Source organism: Mesoplodon mirus (genome assembly GCF_964341445.2).
Source record: "Mesoplodon mirus genome assembly, chromosome: 11".
Lineage (NCBI taxonomy): Eukaryota > Metazoa > Chordata > Mammalia > Artiodactyla > Ziphiidae > Mesoplodon > Mesoplodon mirus.
In genome coordinates this window covers 100,256,103-100,272,662 of record NC_138987.1, presented here as the reverse complement: position 1 = coordinate 100,272,662, position 16,560 = coordinate 100,256,103, and the positions used below count along the sequence as shown (strand labels likewise).

Sequence of the window (16,560 nt, the reverse complement as noted above, 5' to 3'; positions counted from 1 at the left end):
CAACCTGTGACAGGTGTGGACGAGATGACGGGCTGGCTGACAGCACCCAGGCAAGAAAGGCCTGGACAAGTTGCATGATACAAAACCTAAATTTAAAATGTTCACCCCCAAAGCACCACGCTGCTCTGGAGTATCTGCACAAGCTTTTACTCAAGGTGATCTTGTGCATGTGATTAACCTCCTGAGTTTCTGCTTCTTCACTGAAAGAAAAAGAATCTGTCAAATCCTATGTACACAAAAGGTATGATGATGCTTATGACAACTTTCATTCACATGTTTAACTGCTTCCTATAAAAATTTTCTAAAGCAGAGTTTCCTAGTATATGTCTCTTAGAACACTGGTTTCATAGAATATTAATGGTTCACGGGAAACGGTAGTTCAGGAGGCAAATAAGTTTGGTACCTGCTGAGCTAATAAACCAAGTCAAACACATGACCGCAGAACTCAGAGCCTTTCATGTGCTAATGTGTACTTCCAGGGAGTGGATGTCTATAGATCTGAAACCGTATTTAACAGTGGATTCCTTTCTGCCTGGAGTATCTTAGGGGATTTAATGGTCCATGAAAGACAGTTTGGGAAGCCGAATTTTATAACTGGGGATTAACACGGACATGAAAGTCCTGTAGCTTTCCTCAGCTTTGCTTTTCTCACCCATAAAATGAGGATATTGTGTTATCCTAAAGGGTCATAAAGCTGACAGGAGATTATGCACAAAGCCTGGCACCCAGTAGGCCCCTTGCAAGTGTCAGAGCTTCTCTAAAGGAAGAAAATTCAGTGAGCCCGGAACCCTTTCATTTTTTTCTTCAAATTAGATGAAAAAAAAAATTTTTTTTTAGAGGAAAATTTTTAATAACAACCACTAGAAGAAAATTTTCTGGAGCCTCTGGAATTACCTATAAACACTGTTTTTTAACCCTCTCCAAGAGCAGCCTCACCTCTGACAGCCAGGGGACCGGCTTATTCCACTTCAGGTAGCTGCTGTTCCCCATGCCACCTCTCGCAGAGTCTTGGCCCTGGCAGAACAGAGAAGAATGAACTTGGTGGGAATATTAGGGTGACAACAGGATCGGGGCCCCTTGAAAGTGCCTGTGGAAGCAGAGGGTCAGGAGACCCAGGCTTATCAACTTACAGACACTCCCTTTTCTGGCTCACACTATATCCCTCAGGAATATACCTCCAATGTATACCCCTGAGGTGCTTCTACTTTCCTGACTTTTCTCAGTCTTCTCATATAGAAAAATTTTTTCTAATTAGGCCAGGCTCTCCTGGGGGCAGGGACCTTGCCTCCCTCTTCTGTGACTCATCTGTCCTAACAAGTGGGAGCCCCCTTGGGGGAGACACCCCAACCCCTCCCTACCCTGCAGGTCCATGGGTGCAGTTTGGCTCTGGTCCGGCCTTGGAGATCCATGTCTGTTCTAGGTTCAGAGGCTCAACCTTAGGGCTCCAGGCTGAACTGGACCTCAAGTTCCCTAATCCCACCCAGAGCAGCTTCTAGGGACCATCAGCCCAAGAAACACCATAGGGAAAATGCCCCAGTACAAATCTGTCCCCCAGTTATTTGCAGGGAGGGGCCGTCTCTACCGCATCATCTCTGACTCTTAGCGGCAAGCACCTGGGACTGTCACTAAAGTACCAGCCCAGTCCTCATCCCGGCAAGAGGCGAGAGGTGCTGGTCCGGCTCAGGCTACTGATGGAGGCCACATGCCTGGACGGCTCAGACTTGGGCATCTTGAACTATGCGACAAGGCTTTGGGGAAGGCAGGATGGACGTCTCTACCCATGAAGCTAGGAGAGCCCATGAGGCCAGCCTGCCATCCAGGGACTCCCTCTGCTCTGCCCTCTCCTAACACAGGACGTGAGGGTGCCCTTAAGGCTCTGTGGGCAGGGGGAGCCGAGGACCCACGTTAACGCACCAGCAGGGAGGACGGGCTGACCCTGCCACGTACCTTGAGGCCCAGCCTCTGGGGACGGTAGAACTGGAGATTTGGATCCACAGCCGGAATGTTCCTGCTGGCCAGAGCCTTGGCCAGTTCTCTCCAGCTGCCATACCCTGAGGAAGGGAAAGAAGAAGAGAGGAAGAAGGTCAGCACGACCTGAAGACCTCATAAATCTGCGAGATTCAGGGCGTAATAACAGAGGTAATCGTGTACCTTCTGTGGCTCCCGAGCCCTCGTCTTGGGGTGGGTGTGAAGTGGGGTGGAGTGTGGGGGGACAGTTACAACCTCGGCCAAGGTCAACACGGCAGAGAGCAAGGGCATGAGCTCATCTCCTGTTAGGACTCGCTGTCTTTCCTAATTCAGAGGAGGAACCAGGCCAGGGGAACCCGGAGCTTTGTCCTGCCATGTGACCACCACAGGCTGCCTGTCGAGGCCAATTTCGCCCAAAAGCCACTGGGTGCACGGCGGCCGAGCTGAGCTTTCCCCTCACAACCTCCCTGCCCCCGAGCCAGGGAGCCGGTGGGGCTATCTGATGGGGGGCCCTCCCCCTGCCCGCCGTTAAGTCGCTGGGCTGCTGGATGGACCCAGAGCTGGGGGCGCCACGAGACCATGGGCCAGGACTTGGCGTTTGCCTGTCAGAATTATAAACAGCTGAAGATATGAGATTTGAGGCCCAGCTCCTCCTGGATGCATCTAGAGGCTGTGTGTGACGGCTGACATCTGTGCCCTGAGGCCCTGGAGCCTGTCGGCTTTCACACATCTGGGAAGGTAACAGCCAAACCACGGTGAGAATGAGGGAGATGTGCATGCATTCACAGCCACGCAAAGGGGCAAGGAGCCGCCGAGGGTTCGGCGGGGGAGAATCAGAGCTCAGTGGTCAGCACGGCTGTCCACTGGGGGCCGGGGCTGCCCACAGGTCAGGGGGACACTCGGGCAGGATGGAGACTTTGTGGAACCATAAGGCAGAATCACAGGCCACCAAGAGCTGGGAGGGGCCTTCAAGACCACCTAGTCCTCATTTCAGGTAAGGAAATGGAAGCCCAGCTATCTGAAGTCACTTAGCAAACACAGTTGACCCCCTTGTCCACAGCGGATACACTCAAGACCCCCAGTGGATGCCTGAAACCATAGTACTGAACCCCATATATACGATGTTTTTTCCTATACATACTTACGATTAAGTTTAATTTACAAATTAGGGACCGTGAGAGATTAATCATGTTAACTAAAAATCAAATAGAGCAGTTATAACAATATATTGTAATAAAAGTTACGTGAATGAGTCTCTCTCAAAATATTTTATTGTACAAATTGAATGCCTCTGCCGTCTTAATGGAGCACTTATTCACTATGGCCGCAGCTTTTGCAGTTTGAGGTGTGACAGCAAAACTAGCAAACATTTCTTTTCCCTTCTTCACAATTTCATGAAGAAAAGATTCGCTCTTGCCGTAGATCTTAGCAACCTTAGCATACAGTTTTTTTTTCTTTCTTTAAGTTTCACCTTTTCACTTAAAAGAAGCACCTTGGGCCTCCCTGGTGGCGCAGTGGTTGAGAGTCCGCCTGCCGATGCAGGGGATATGGGTTCGTGCCCCGGTCTGGGAGGATCCCATATGCCGCGGAGCGGCTGGGCCCGTGAGCCATGGCCGCTGGGCCTGCGCGTCCGGAGCCTGTGCTCCACAACGGGGGAGGCCACAACAGTGAAAGGCCCGCATACCGCAAAAAAAAAAAAAAAAAAAAAAAAAAAAAAAAAAAAAAAGAAGCACCTTATGGCTCTCCTTTGGCAAATGTGAATTTCCAGCATCACTGCCGTGGCACTGTGGGGACGGTATTAAGTAAAATAAGGGTCACTTGAACACAAGCACTGTGATGCCAGGACAGTCCATCTGGTAACTGAGACAGCTACTAAATGACTAACAGTGGGAGGGGCTGGAGAAAGGGGGTGACTCACTTCCTGGGCAAGACGGAGCAGGATGGAGCAGGACAGCGTGAGATTTCATCACGCCGATCAGAATGGTACACACTTGAAAGCTTATTAATTGTTTCTAGAATTTCCCATTTAATATTTTCAGACCCTGGTTGACCTTGGGTAACAGGAACCGCTGAAAGTGAAGTCATGGCTCAGGTAGGACCACTGTAGTGACAAAGCTAAGGCTAGAACCCAAGAGTTCAGAGGGAACCCATGGGGCTGCAAAAGCGCAGAAAGCTCTCCAACAGCTTCATCAAGATGCTCCCAGGACACTGCAGTGGGCGCTGCCCGGGAGTTAGACTGGCACCACTGGCCACGGTGAGCCAAGAGATGCCTGGAAGCAGAGGCATCCGAGGAGCCCCAGGCGGGCACCAGTAGAGGCACGGCCAGCCAACCAGACACAGAGGAAAGAGCACAGCCCACAGAAGGTGGACATCAGCGCTTTGCCAGAGTGTGTGTGTGTGAATACCTCCAGGAAGGTGGGTGGAACGTGGGGCGCGGCGGGGGAGCTTTTCTTACCCAGTTACATGCTGGGTGCTCCACAGGGTTTACTCAGCACCTCGCAGGCATGATCCCACCTGGGCCAGGTCTGATTACCCTCACTTCACAGATGGGGAAAGAAAAGCCCAGGGCTGAGGGTCACAGAGTCCGTTGTTTCGAAGCCGGCATCGGAACAGAGGGCCTGTCTGCCTCACCAGCCAGCGTTTCCTCTTCCCACCTACATTTTCTCCTGTGGATGCTGTTTGGTGTGGACTTGGAGGAGACCCGGGGGCAGAGCGTCCGCTGGGGGTCTGTGCCCCTGGGTTTCTGCGCAGACATTAACCGTCTGCTCGTGTTATGTTTATCGGACTTCCGCAGGTTTATCCTGCTGCCCTCAAGGTCTCTGCTGTTTCCATGGCTGGCCAGCAGGCAGGCAGAAACAAGTCAGACTAGTTCGACGCACAGAGATGTTCTCGGGAAGAGGATCCCGGAGCCAGTGCGGTGACGTGAGGTGGAGGGAGGGAGGTAGGGAATCAGAAAGAGAAAGAATGTTCCCAGACCCAGCCCTACCTTCCTGCCTGGTGTTCCTGCGCTAACCCGGCTAAGACACTGCTAACAAAGGAGCCCCATCCCTGCCCAGGCCCCGGGGGCTGCGGGTTAGTAGCTGGAGGCTCAGGGGCCTGGGGGACAAATGAGTCGCACCGTGGGAGGGCTGCCTTGCTTCTGCCTCAGAACGACTGGGTCACCTCTTCCTGGACTTTGCTCTGTGGCTGAAAACGACCTACTCGTAGACAAGGTTGTGAGGATATAACCCTACAAATTCAATTTGCCGGGGCTTCCCTGGTGGCGCAGTGGTTGAGAGTCCGCCTGCCGATGCAGGGGACACGGGTTCATGCCCCGGTCCGGGAGGATCCCACAGGCCATGGAGCGGCTGGGCCCGTGAGCCATGGCCGCTGAGCCTGCACATCCGGAGGCTGTGCTCCGCAACGGGAGAGGCCACAACAGTGAGAGGCCCCCGTACCGCAAAAAAAAAAAAAATCAATTTGCCGCAGCCGAGGGAGTTCCAGCGTGTCTCCCAGGCACTTTCTTTCCCACACACTAGATTTCAGTGCCAGCCAAATTCTTTGACTCCTGGAAAGTGAGACAAGTCACCCCAAGGTCAATGGACTCTCCCCCGGTGGTCTTCACCATGCCGTGTCCTCGCATTTACTGGGAAATGACAAGGAACACCCTCTCCTGGACCAAACTTTGGAAGGGCTCCTGTGAGCACTCTTTTCGACTAGGCCATGGCCCTTGGGCCCTGTCCTTGGCCTGCCCAGCCCAGATTTTAGGAAGAATCCTGTTAACTCTGTTTACAAAACCCTCCACCCTTGATACCTGAACCCAATCAGGTAGCCAGGATGCTGCTAGGCCGGGCCAGCAGGAACCCCCCACCCTGATGTCTTCTCCTGGCAATCCTCCATCCACTGACCCCTCACGCTGCTTGTGGGCTGTAAATCCCTGGCTGCCTTTGGAACTGAGCTCACCTCGATACCTCAGTCTCTTTCCCACACTGCGATAGTACTGAATGAAACCTGTCCATCACCTTTAACTTGTGGCCTGGCTCTATTTCTCTTTAAAAGAGGGTAACAGGTGGCTCTCCCAGTAAACAAGGACAATCCACGGACGGGAGGGGAGGTCAGTGGTTAAACCTAACCAGGCCCTGCCCAGGTCACAGGTGCGTCTGGATGGCTTTGAAATTACTTGCAGCAAGACAATCAACAGCCCAGCCTTTAGCAGTTCAAGGAGCAGGCAACGCCCTTGGCAGACTTCACAGTGTGGAAAAGACAAGAAGGCTTGGAGTCAGGAAGATCTCCATGGATGGCCACCATTATAAATGGTAACCGCCTGAGCAAGTAACTGAACCTCTCTGGTCTTATCTCTCTGGCTGGTGGAGATAAGACCCCTGCCCCTGCCGTGAGGATTAAACACTGTGCATGTCAGACACAGCTAGCACCCTGTCCCCCAACAATGTCTGAGTTCAGGGTTTTGGACTTGGGCGTCAGAAGATGTGAGTCCCAGCACCTCGAGAATTTTATAAAAACCGGGAACGGCCAGTCGCCACCCCTCTCCTCTGTGCAGAGAAGCAAGAGGACCATGGGCAGCAGCGACTCAGTGGTGGGGGTAACAGACAGCACTTCCTCTCTGCTGCCCGGCTGTTCTCGGCGCCCCTCCCGTCACCCACCTATCCTCCCAACCCCATTAATATTCACTGAGTGCATAGTAGGCGTCAGGCACGTGTGGAGCTTTTCCGCTGTGTTAACCCTGCCCGAGGTACCCTGGCCCCGCTTAGCCCCCTGGGGGAACCAGGAGCTAAAGAATGTGCTGATTTAACTATTGACACTTGTCACCTGCCCTCGGGTAAGTGAACTCCTGCTCCTGGCCAGAGCGCCAGCTGCCAGGGCCCCTTTCTCCTGCAACAGGTGTCACATTTGTGCCAGGAGACAGACACCCCGATCTCAGGTGACAGATAAAGCACCACCGTGGGCCTCACATTCTGCCCTCACAAAGCTGGGCTATCAAATGCACCATCAGCCGGAACTCTGCCAACATCTCTCCTCTGTGCTATGGGGACTCTTCAAAGGCCTGGAGAGCATCTCTTTGGCTCTTTGGTGAAAATACAGCATAAGTACAGCCCTTGGTGCTTTCTTTTTCTTTTTTTTTCAGATGATACTTTTTAAAAATTTATTTATTTTATTTTTGGCTGCGTTGGGTCTTCATTGCTGCGCGGGCTTTTCTCTAGTTGCGGCGAGCAGGGGCTACTCTTTGTTGCAGTGCATGGGCTTCTCATTGCAGTGGCTTCTCTTGTTGCGGAGCACGGGCTCTAGGCACGTGGGCTTCAGTGGTTGTGGCACGCGGGCTCAGTAGTTGTGGCACACGGGCTCAGTAGTTGTGGCGCAAGAGCTCTAGAGTGCAGGCTCAGTAGTTGTGGTGCACGGGCTTAGTTGCTCCGCGGCATGTGGGATCTTCCCCGACCAGGGGTCGAACCCATGTCCCCTGCATTGGCAGGCGGACTCTTAACCACTGCGCCACCAGGGAAGTCCCCCTTGCTGCTTTTTTTTAAAAAAAAACACTCTCACCTACATTATTTCCCTGTGAACTGTTGTCGTCTTCTTTAGAGATGAGGAAACAGAGAAGTGAAGTCACACAGTGAATGAGATAATCCATGTTAAGGACTTAGTGCTTGGAACACAACAAGCAATTAACACATTGCAGCTCATTAGTTTATGATCGGTCACAGCATTGCAGATGTGAAACTTGCATTGTTTCTCCTGATCTCTGGTCTGACTCTCTTGTTGATGTGTCATGTGGTCCACAGGGACATTCACACAAGGGGGAAAGGCAGCCCCTGGCTGCTCAGGCAGATTTTGGATAGATTGTGAAGTTTCAGCTGAGGGACTGGACATGGGGAGAGGAATCAAGAACGATTCAGGATTTCCGCCCTGGCCGTTGGAAGGCTGGAAGGCACTTACTGAGATGGGGAGGACGGGTGTCAGAGGAGAGGCAGGGCTGAGAGGAATGCCTAAGAGAGAAGTGGAAGCATGGCGGGGAGGGGGTGCAATGAACGTGGTGTTTCTGAAGCTCCATCTCCAGCTTGGGCAGGGCTCCGCTGGAAAGGGCTCCCACCTGCCCTAAGATGCACTTTGCGAGAGGGGAAGGCCTGCACCCTCAAGGGCTGTAGGAAGATGGGGTTCAAGGACAAGCCAGGAGGGCTGGTCCTACAGGCTCCATAGGTGTAAAGGACCCAAAGATCTGGGGTGAATGCAGACGATCTGCTAAGAAGCTCAGCGCCTGTAGAGAGAAAAGGTGGTGAACCCCAGAGGAGCTGAGCAGAGACAGAGCCCTTGTCCCACTAGAGAACAGCAGGTTGTCCAGGGAACAGGTCATGACACCCGGGCACGGCTCCACAAAGGCCAGGAACCAGCACGGAGTCCTGGGATGAAAAAGCAAGGCTCTGACCTTGGAGTGCACCCGAGGGCCAGTCATGTGGGCTCTGCAGAGCAAAGCTGCCGTGGCTGGACGCCAGCAGGGCCTGGACGCCACCAGAAACCCGAGGTGGCACAGTCAGGGATGAAGCCAGGGACTGTCACCTGGGAGAGAGTCTCTAAGGCAAACCAGAATCTCTGACAGCAAAGACACGGCCTTTCCTTTCCAGCCGTGACACCCCAGAGAACGTGATGCAAGAGGAACTATTATTAATGTAACCTTAACATTTACGTGTCGGGCATATACTTATATTTATAGTAAATGAAATATAGATGATTTTATTTAGTACAACAACCCTACAGGAAAATAAGGCTTAGAGGATAAAAATCTCACTGAAAGTCCCAGAGATAGTAAGTGACAGAAGATTTGAACGCTGTGTCTCGAATTCCATGCCTCTCTACGGAACAGACTTGAGAATCTGGTCCATCTATGCCACCTCCTCATCACCTGGTGTCAGGCACACCTTAGTCACTGGCCCATCCCTCCCCGATTACCTCCCACTCACCCGCCCACAACCCCCGACACCCCACAGACTAGCTCCCCACTCCCTCTAACGCCAGTAACGCCAATAACACCTCCCCATATAAGCCAAATAAGAGCAAGAGGGCGCATGGAAACCCAAACACCCCCAAACAGCTGGAAAACTGGGCAGAAAGCACCTGCGAGTAGGCCTGCTGCCCTCGCCCCGGCCTCTGAGCCTCTTCCTTCTCGACACGAGGGTGAACCATGCAGCTGCGGGTCTGGAGCAGGGTGGGCCCCAAGGAGGGTCCTAAGTGTGGGTCCAGCTCCGTCTCACGCTCCCTTGTAGCACAGGTACGGGGCGGAGGGTATGCAGGGCGGGAGACGGGTGGGGTCCCGAGGTCTCCCCAGCCATTCTTCAATTTGATGAGCAGAAATATGGAAAGGGTCCCGACGAGCCTCTCCCCCCTGCCCACCGGCTCCTAGGCTCAGAGCAGAATAGCCAGCCACCCCCAGCTCCCTGCCGAGCCTACCCTGAGCTGCCGTAGGGCTGGGGCTGCAGCAGGGCAGGCCGGGGCTCGTCAGCGAGACACAAGGGGCCGTGCCCACTGCCCTGCCGGCTGCCAACCGAGGGGGCCCAACGGGTGGCGTCGGAGCTGTGCCAGGGACGTGCTTGTGCACTTCAGCCCTGCTGCTTGTGTCCTGCTCACCCGGACATCCAGATCTGAGCATGAGACTTTAAGGGGGTGGGTGAGGCCTGCACCCAGCCCCGCTCTGTAACTTCCCACCCCCCGAGCTGCGGATCGACCCGCAGAGGCCCCCGAAGGTCTGGCCGGGCCCCAAGGCACCTCCAGGATATCGTCATCGTCACCATCATCGTGACAAAGAACAAAACAAACCCCACAACCTTTCAGGCGCCATGTACTCATCCGGGTCATGACAGGACAGCCAGAGCCACAAACACAGTTCTGTCCATGGGGAATGTCGACGAAGACCCCGGATGAAATGGGATGGTTTCAGGAACATCTGGAGGTAACAGGGTCCAGGATTTCTAAAACTGGTCCATGCCCACTGAAGAGGTGCTTTAATCCTCGGGTGGACCTGGTCAAGGACCCCATGGGTCAGACTCTCTTGTCCAGTCATCCCGCTGGACTGGGACACAGACAAGTTTCTGAACGTGGAGAAGCAGTGGGGCGATCCTTTCCCCTCCTGGAGTCTTTCAAAGAGGAAGTTCAGTGGCGGTCGAGGGTAAGCAATAGCAGGCTGGGAAGACTGAATGCATGAATCAATGAACCAACCTATCCCCAGGCACTTATTGAGCGCCTGTTGTATACTCAGTGCCCTGCTAACTGCTGCAATGGGGAGAAAGTACAAAAGGAGACATTCAGCTCCATCCACTCCTGGCACACCTGGGGTGGGCATCGTGGTGTGAAGGGATCCACGTGACTGTGGCCTCGTGCATGTGCTCTGGACCCACGCCGCGCCCCATGCAGGGCACACACAAGCCATTTCTGCTTTAGGCAACAGACAGCCGCACCTCAGGCCGCTGAGCTCACCAGACGCTGATGGTGTGATGCTGTGATGATTTTCCAGACGTGCAGGAACCTCAGACAAAGTACTCTGCAAACATTTTCTGTGACCAGAGAACTGGTCTCCAAGATCCCAGAGTTCTGGAGAAGCAACACAGAGAGAAGAAAACCCTGGTTCCAGAAGATGGCCCTGGAGTCATCCCAGAAGAAAAGTCACCAGGACCCACCTGAAGACCTGAAGCAGCCCACAGAAGCTCTGGGATTTGGAGCCACAGCGGACCACGGCCCAGCAGCTAGTCAAAGTCCATGCTCTTGCTCCCGTGCCTTTCCAGGTGGAAGGACACAGAAGTGGAGGCCTGAGATCCCAGAACTCTCTTTCCCGACTGGATAGAGGTGGGAGGGGTACTTTCCATAGTTAAACTGAACACTGGAAAAAAGATTGGGGGAGGGGGGAGTGGAGATTCCACTGGGAATGTGCCTTTAAAAAAGAAGAGAGAGGGCCTCCCTGGTGGCGCAGTGGTTGAGAGTCCGCCTGCCGATGCAGGGGATACGGGTTCGTGCCCCGGTCTGGGAGGATCCCATATGCCGCGGAGCGGCTGGGCCCGTGAGCCATGGCCGCTGGGCCTGCGCATCCGGAGCCTGTGCTCCGCAACGGGAGAGGCCACAACAGTGAGAGGCCCGCATACCGCAAAAAAAAAAAAAAAAAAAAGAAGAGAGAGGGACTTCCCTGGTGGCACAGTGGTTAAGAATCCACCTGCCAATGCAGGAGACATGGGCTCGAGCCCCGGTCCAGGAAGATCCCACATGCCACAGGACAACTAAGCCCATGCGCCACAAGTACTGAGCCCGTGAGCTGCAACCACTGAGACCGTGCGCCTAGAGCCCGTGCTCCACAACAAAGAAAAGCCACCACAGTGAGAAGCCCGCGCACCACAACAACGAGTAGCCCCCGCTCGCTGCAACTAGAGAAAAGCCCGGGCGCAGCAACGAAGACCCAACACAGCCGTAAATAAATAAATAAATAAATGAAATTATTTTTAAAAATTTTAAAAATAAAAAAGAAGAGAGCGTCACCCAGCCAACTAACGACAGACACGGGAGGGGAGAAGTGGGAAACATGAGACAGCAAAGTTAACTACGAAGACCATGGGGAGACCACAGTGAAATGCCAGAGGGGACCGGGAAGGGGAGCAGCACTGCTTCCAAAGCCCCCGTCCACCCATTAACCCGCCCACCCAGCAGCAGGCTGGTACCCTGTGCACATTACACGGTGACCATCACAGCTAACACGTGTGCACTTGCCCAGGCCGGCGTGTGCTAAGCACCGGACAGGCATTGTCTAGTTTAATCTTCGTACAATCCTGTCAGGATGGTGCTAATATTCTTCCTATTTTACAGGTGAGAAAACTGAGGCCCTGGGCAGTTCAGAGAGAGAGTACAATCTGCTCAAGACCTCAGAACCCTTAGAAAATAGAGCTGGGATTCTCAAACCCAGGGCATCTGACTCATTCCACGCCAGGGAAGTCCCATCATCTGACTCTTTTAAAACAAAAAAAGATTTCTTAACAGGTATCTAATACAGACCTTTTTGTTTGTTGAGTGAGGAAACAATGGAATCCAAAGGAAGCGGGAAGAGAGAGGCACCCCGAGGCCAAGGAAGTTTTCTAGGGCCACACAGGGACTAGGCTTGGGACCTAGAGCCACCAACCCCCAGGCCTCTCTCCCCTGATGTCTCCGCTGAGAACAATGTACTCTTTCAAGATGAACCCTCCTCTCTTCTCCATCAGCCTTGAGAACAAGGAAGATGAAGGATCTGATCTGAAGGCTGCCAGCCGCTAGCTGGTGAGGTCTGATGGAGCTGACGTGCCAAAGCCAAGCTGAGGTTGTTGTAACCTGTCCTGGGGAAGGAGGGCCAAGTGTGAGACTGGGAGGCATGCCCGGTAGTAGCTCTGGTCTCCAGCTGAGGACCTGGGCGCCGCGTTCCTCCAGCATATCACACTAGCAGAAGCTCAAGGGTGAGACCACACCTAGGACGGAGGCCGGCGTCCTGTGTTAGCCCCCAGCCCTGAGTCAGCAGCATCCCACCACGATCCATCCGTCCAATGCCTTCATGTCCAAGCTCTCTCTTATATTTTCATCCCAATCCTAGAGTCATGTCCATTTTGCTGACAGGGATACAGAGACCCACAGATAAGTGAACGGACTTGTCTACCATCAAAGGGGAGTCAGGGTTAAGACCACGCTAGAGCCGAGGCCTTTGATTCTGGGCCTGAGGCTCAGAGCATCACAGCACCGTGCTCACTCATGGCTGCTGGGTTCAGTGGGCTACAGGGAGCCTGGCTGGACTCAGTCTAGGAGAGCGTTGAGCGTTAGCACCGCACTGGCAGGAGCTAGGTCTCGTCATTACATTCACACTGTGTAAATCAGCTGGAATTAGAACCACCATTCTACTTCCTGTCTCTATGAATCTGACCACTGGACACCTCAGATAAGTAGAATCATACAATATTTGGCCTTTGGGTCTGGCTTCTTTCACTTAATGTTTTCAAGGTTCATCCGTGTGGTAGAATTTCCTTCCTTTTCCAGGCCGAACCATATCCCATCATACGGATGGACCACACTGTGTTCCTCCGTTCATCTGTCAACGGACATTTGGGTTGTTTCTACCTTTGGCTACTGTGAATAACACCGCTATGAACATGGGTGGGCAAGTGTCTGTTCGAATCCCTGCATTCTCTTCTTTTGGGAAGGCGCTCTCTTTTAAACTGCTAAAAACTTTGTCCATTCTTCCAGAGATAGGCCAAGGGGGGCCAGGCTGCTGCCCTCATGGCAGAGACATGGTGGGAAACCTCATGTCCACCTGAGGATGCAGGAAGTCTGTGGACCGTGGGTGGGAGCAGGGTGGAGCCTCCCAGCCAACAAGGTAAGAGGGAGAGCAGAACTTCCGAGGGTGCCCAGGGTGGGGCCCTCCGCGTGGACAGCGATGTCCTAGTCCACTAGCCTCTGTGGAGATGAGCAGTTTCAACACATCCCGGCTTCTGAGACAGGCTAAGTTACCTGGGCCCCTAGAACTCCAGCCCAGTGCCAACACAGGTCCACAAACTGGGGGCTACCCATCCTCAAGGAGACAGGTACGGGAGCTTAGAGTAAACATTGGGGACCTGTGGATGCAAGCTGACATTTCTGTAACACCAACATAGGACAGTGCGGTGTGAACCACTTTGGATGTCTCAAACTCCCACGGTGAGTCGTGAGGACTGCAAGCTGCTTACTGGTGATGCGTAGTAAGACCACACCTGTGACAGGCTGGGAGCCAACATCAAGAAGCAGACAAACTGGCTCTTCACTCAAGATAGTCTGTTCAGTTAGCATCAGGGGCCCTCCTGCCTGTCTTCCTTCCTTTCCCTCTCCTCCTTCCTAATTTGGACGAAAGGCAATTTGGGGAAAGACTACAGCGTGGCTCACAGAATCAGCAAGAAGCACACAACCAGGCTCCAGAAAGGCCAAGAACCAGGGCAGTGATGGAGACCCCACCAGCCGGTCAATGATGCTCCAAATATCTGTGTGTCTCTACTCAGAATACAGATTCCCAGGAAAGAGTCCGAGCGGCCCCAGCTTGGGCCGGGTGCCCCTCCAGTGGTGAAGGGAGACGTGCTGTGGGCAGGGGGGTTGAGACCCCTGCAACTCCTCTAGAAGAACAGGTGGAGGGAGGGAGACTGCTCCCTCCCTCCATGTGAAAACCAGTGGGGATTTTCTGAATCTTCCACGTGAAAATAGCTGAACTCAATAATTGACCATTATTCCTAAAACAAAAGTGGGACTTGTCGGAGAGTCCTACTTTTTAAGCAGGGGCACATAAAATGCAGATAGAGCTGAAAGTATGAAAGACGCAGACAGACAGAGTCGGTTCTATAATAATTAAAAGACTTTACAGAATAAGGGGCAGATGGGAGAGTTGATTATCTAGCATATCCTCAGGAAAAGTAAATTCCAGACTCATACAGACACACCACGTTCAAAACACCGTTCTTGGGAAGAGAGGTAAAACCATCATCTGTCAGAGCCTTTGAAAGTAACACTTCAATTCATTTTAACCTTGGTTAAAAAAAAAAAAGAAAAATGTAAGCACTGCAGTCGAAGGGGAGCTTAGAAATCATCACTGCAGCCCCCTCCATTCTACATTAAAAAAACTGACGTGTTGTCTGAGGTCACAAAGCAAGTCAGAGGCAGAGCCGGCACTAGAACCCAGGTCTCCTCCCTTCCAGATCAGGATCCTCCGTCCAGACCGCAGGAATAGCCTGGCTGTCCCCTGTGATGAGCCTGGGGCGAGGGGTGGGGGCGGTGACAGCACTCTGTGGTCTGTGATCCTAAGACTGAGCGTGGCCCCTCCTGAGGAAAGTTGGCCATGGTCTAAAGCAGCCTGGAGAACGTGTTTCTCTGGGTATTTGAGAGCTTGCTCGTTTGGGTCCAGACCAGTTCTCGACGTAGAAGCTGTGAGTGTATAAAGGCAGGCCTCAGAGCCCTTCAGAAGCAGAGCTGTGCCACATGCACCTCCGACCCCCTTCAGCCACAGCTTTAAGTATGAAGCTGTTCGGTTTCCTCTGAGACGAGATGGTGGAGTAGAAGGACCCCACCGAGCTCGCCTCCTCTCACGAAAACACCAAACTCACAACGAACTGCTGAACAACCATTGGCAAAAAAGACTGGAACCTACCAAAAGAGATGTTCTATGTCCGAAAACAAAGAAGCCACAATGAGATGGTAGGAGGGGCACTTTCACAATATAATCAAATCCCATAACCGCCGGGTGGGAGACCCACAAACTGCAAACTTCAGTTTAAAATACTCAACTCCATTAAAGCAATATCTGCATTTAAAATAAACTTGGTATGGGACTTCCCTGGTGGTGCAGTGGGTAAGACTCTGCGCTCCCAATGCAGGGGGACCCAGGTTCGATTCCTGGTCGGGGAACTAGATCCCGCATGCCGCAACTAAGAGTTTGCATGCCACAACTAAGGAGCCCGCGTGCCGCAACGAAGAGTCCACATGCCTCAACTAATGAGCCCGCATGCTGCAACAAAGATCCCTCATGCCACAAGTAAGACCCAGTGCAGCTAAATAAATATTTTAAAAATTTTAAAATAAATAAGATAAAATAAGCTTGGTATATTATAATGCATAACACTCAAATGCTTACTCAAGCTTACTTCTGTATGCAATGTTTTCCAGTACAGTAAGCCCCCTACCTACGAACGAGATCCATTCCGTGAGCACGTTCCTAAGTCCAACAGAGTTAGCCTAGGTACCCAACTAACACAATCGGCTATTTAGTACTGTACTGTAATAGGCTTATAATACTTTTCACACAAATGATACATAAAAAACAAACACAAAAAATAAAGAAAGCATTTTTAATCTTACCGTACAGTACCTTGAAAAGTACAGTAGTACGGTACAAGAGCTGGCACACAGGGTCTGGCATCGAGTGAACAGGCAGGAAGAGTTACTGACTGGAGGAGGGAGAGGAGGTGGGAGATGGTAGAGCTGAAGGGTCGTCAGCAACAGGAGACGGAGGAAGCTGCACTTTCACTCACGGCTGACGGTGACGGCACAGGTTCTGGACTTGAAATAAAGACACTGTACTCCTGTACTCTATACAGTCCTGTACAGTAAAGTACACAAAAGCACAACCACTTGTAGGGGATGCACACACGTGACAACGGACGCCAGACACGTGAACTAACTTAGGTGATTGGACATGTGAACGCACGTTTGCATCTTTGACAGTTCACAACTTGAAGGTGCGTATGTGAACTTGAAGGTCCACAACTTGAAGGACTTACTGTATGTGATCTAATAAGTGGCTGTAGTAAAGTTCAGAAGAAAGCTACTTTAAGGAACAAATCCAACTGTACCAGATACGCTTGTAAATAAACTTATGGCATTAAAAAAATGAAGATGGGGGCTTCCCTGGTGGCGCAGTGGTTGAGAGTCCGCCTGCCGATGCAGGGGACACGGGTTCGTGCCCCGATCCGGGAAGATCCCACATGCCGTGGAGCGGCTGGGCCCGTGAGCCATGGCCACTGAGCCTGTGCGTCTGGAGCCTGTGCTCCCCAACTGGAGAGGCCACAACAGCAAGAGGCCCGCGTACCACAAAAAAAA

At 52.5% G+C, this 16,560-nt stretch overlaps 1 protein-coding gene across 2 annotated transcripts in view; it reads right to left on the bottom strand.

The window, feature by feature from the left end:
- B4GALNT3 (beta-1,4-N-acetyl-galactosaminyltransferase 3) overlaps positions 1-16,560 on the bottom strand; it is a gene marked incomplete at its 5' end in the record, with an annotated part of 95,013 nt that overhangs the window by 21,177 nt on the left and 57,276 nt on the right. For both annotated transcript variants that reach the window (XM_082635116.1, XM_082635117.1), the window contains 2 exons: positions 937-1,014; positions 1,948-2,051. In XM_082635116.1, coding sequence (XP_082491242.1) covers positions 937-1,014; positions 1,948-2,051 — 182 coding nt within the window. The remainder of the gene's footprint in view (positions 1-936; positions 1,015-1,947; positions 2,052-16,560) is intronic.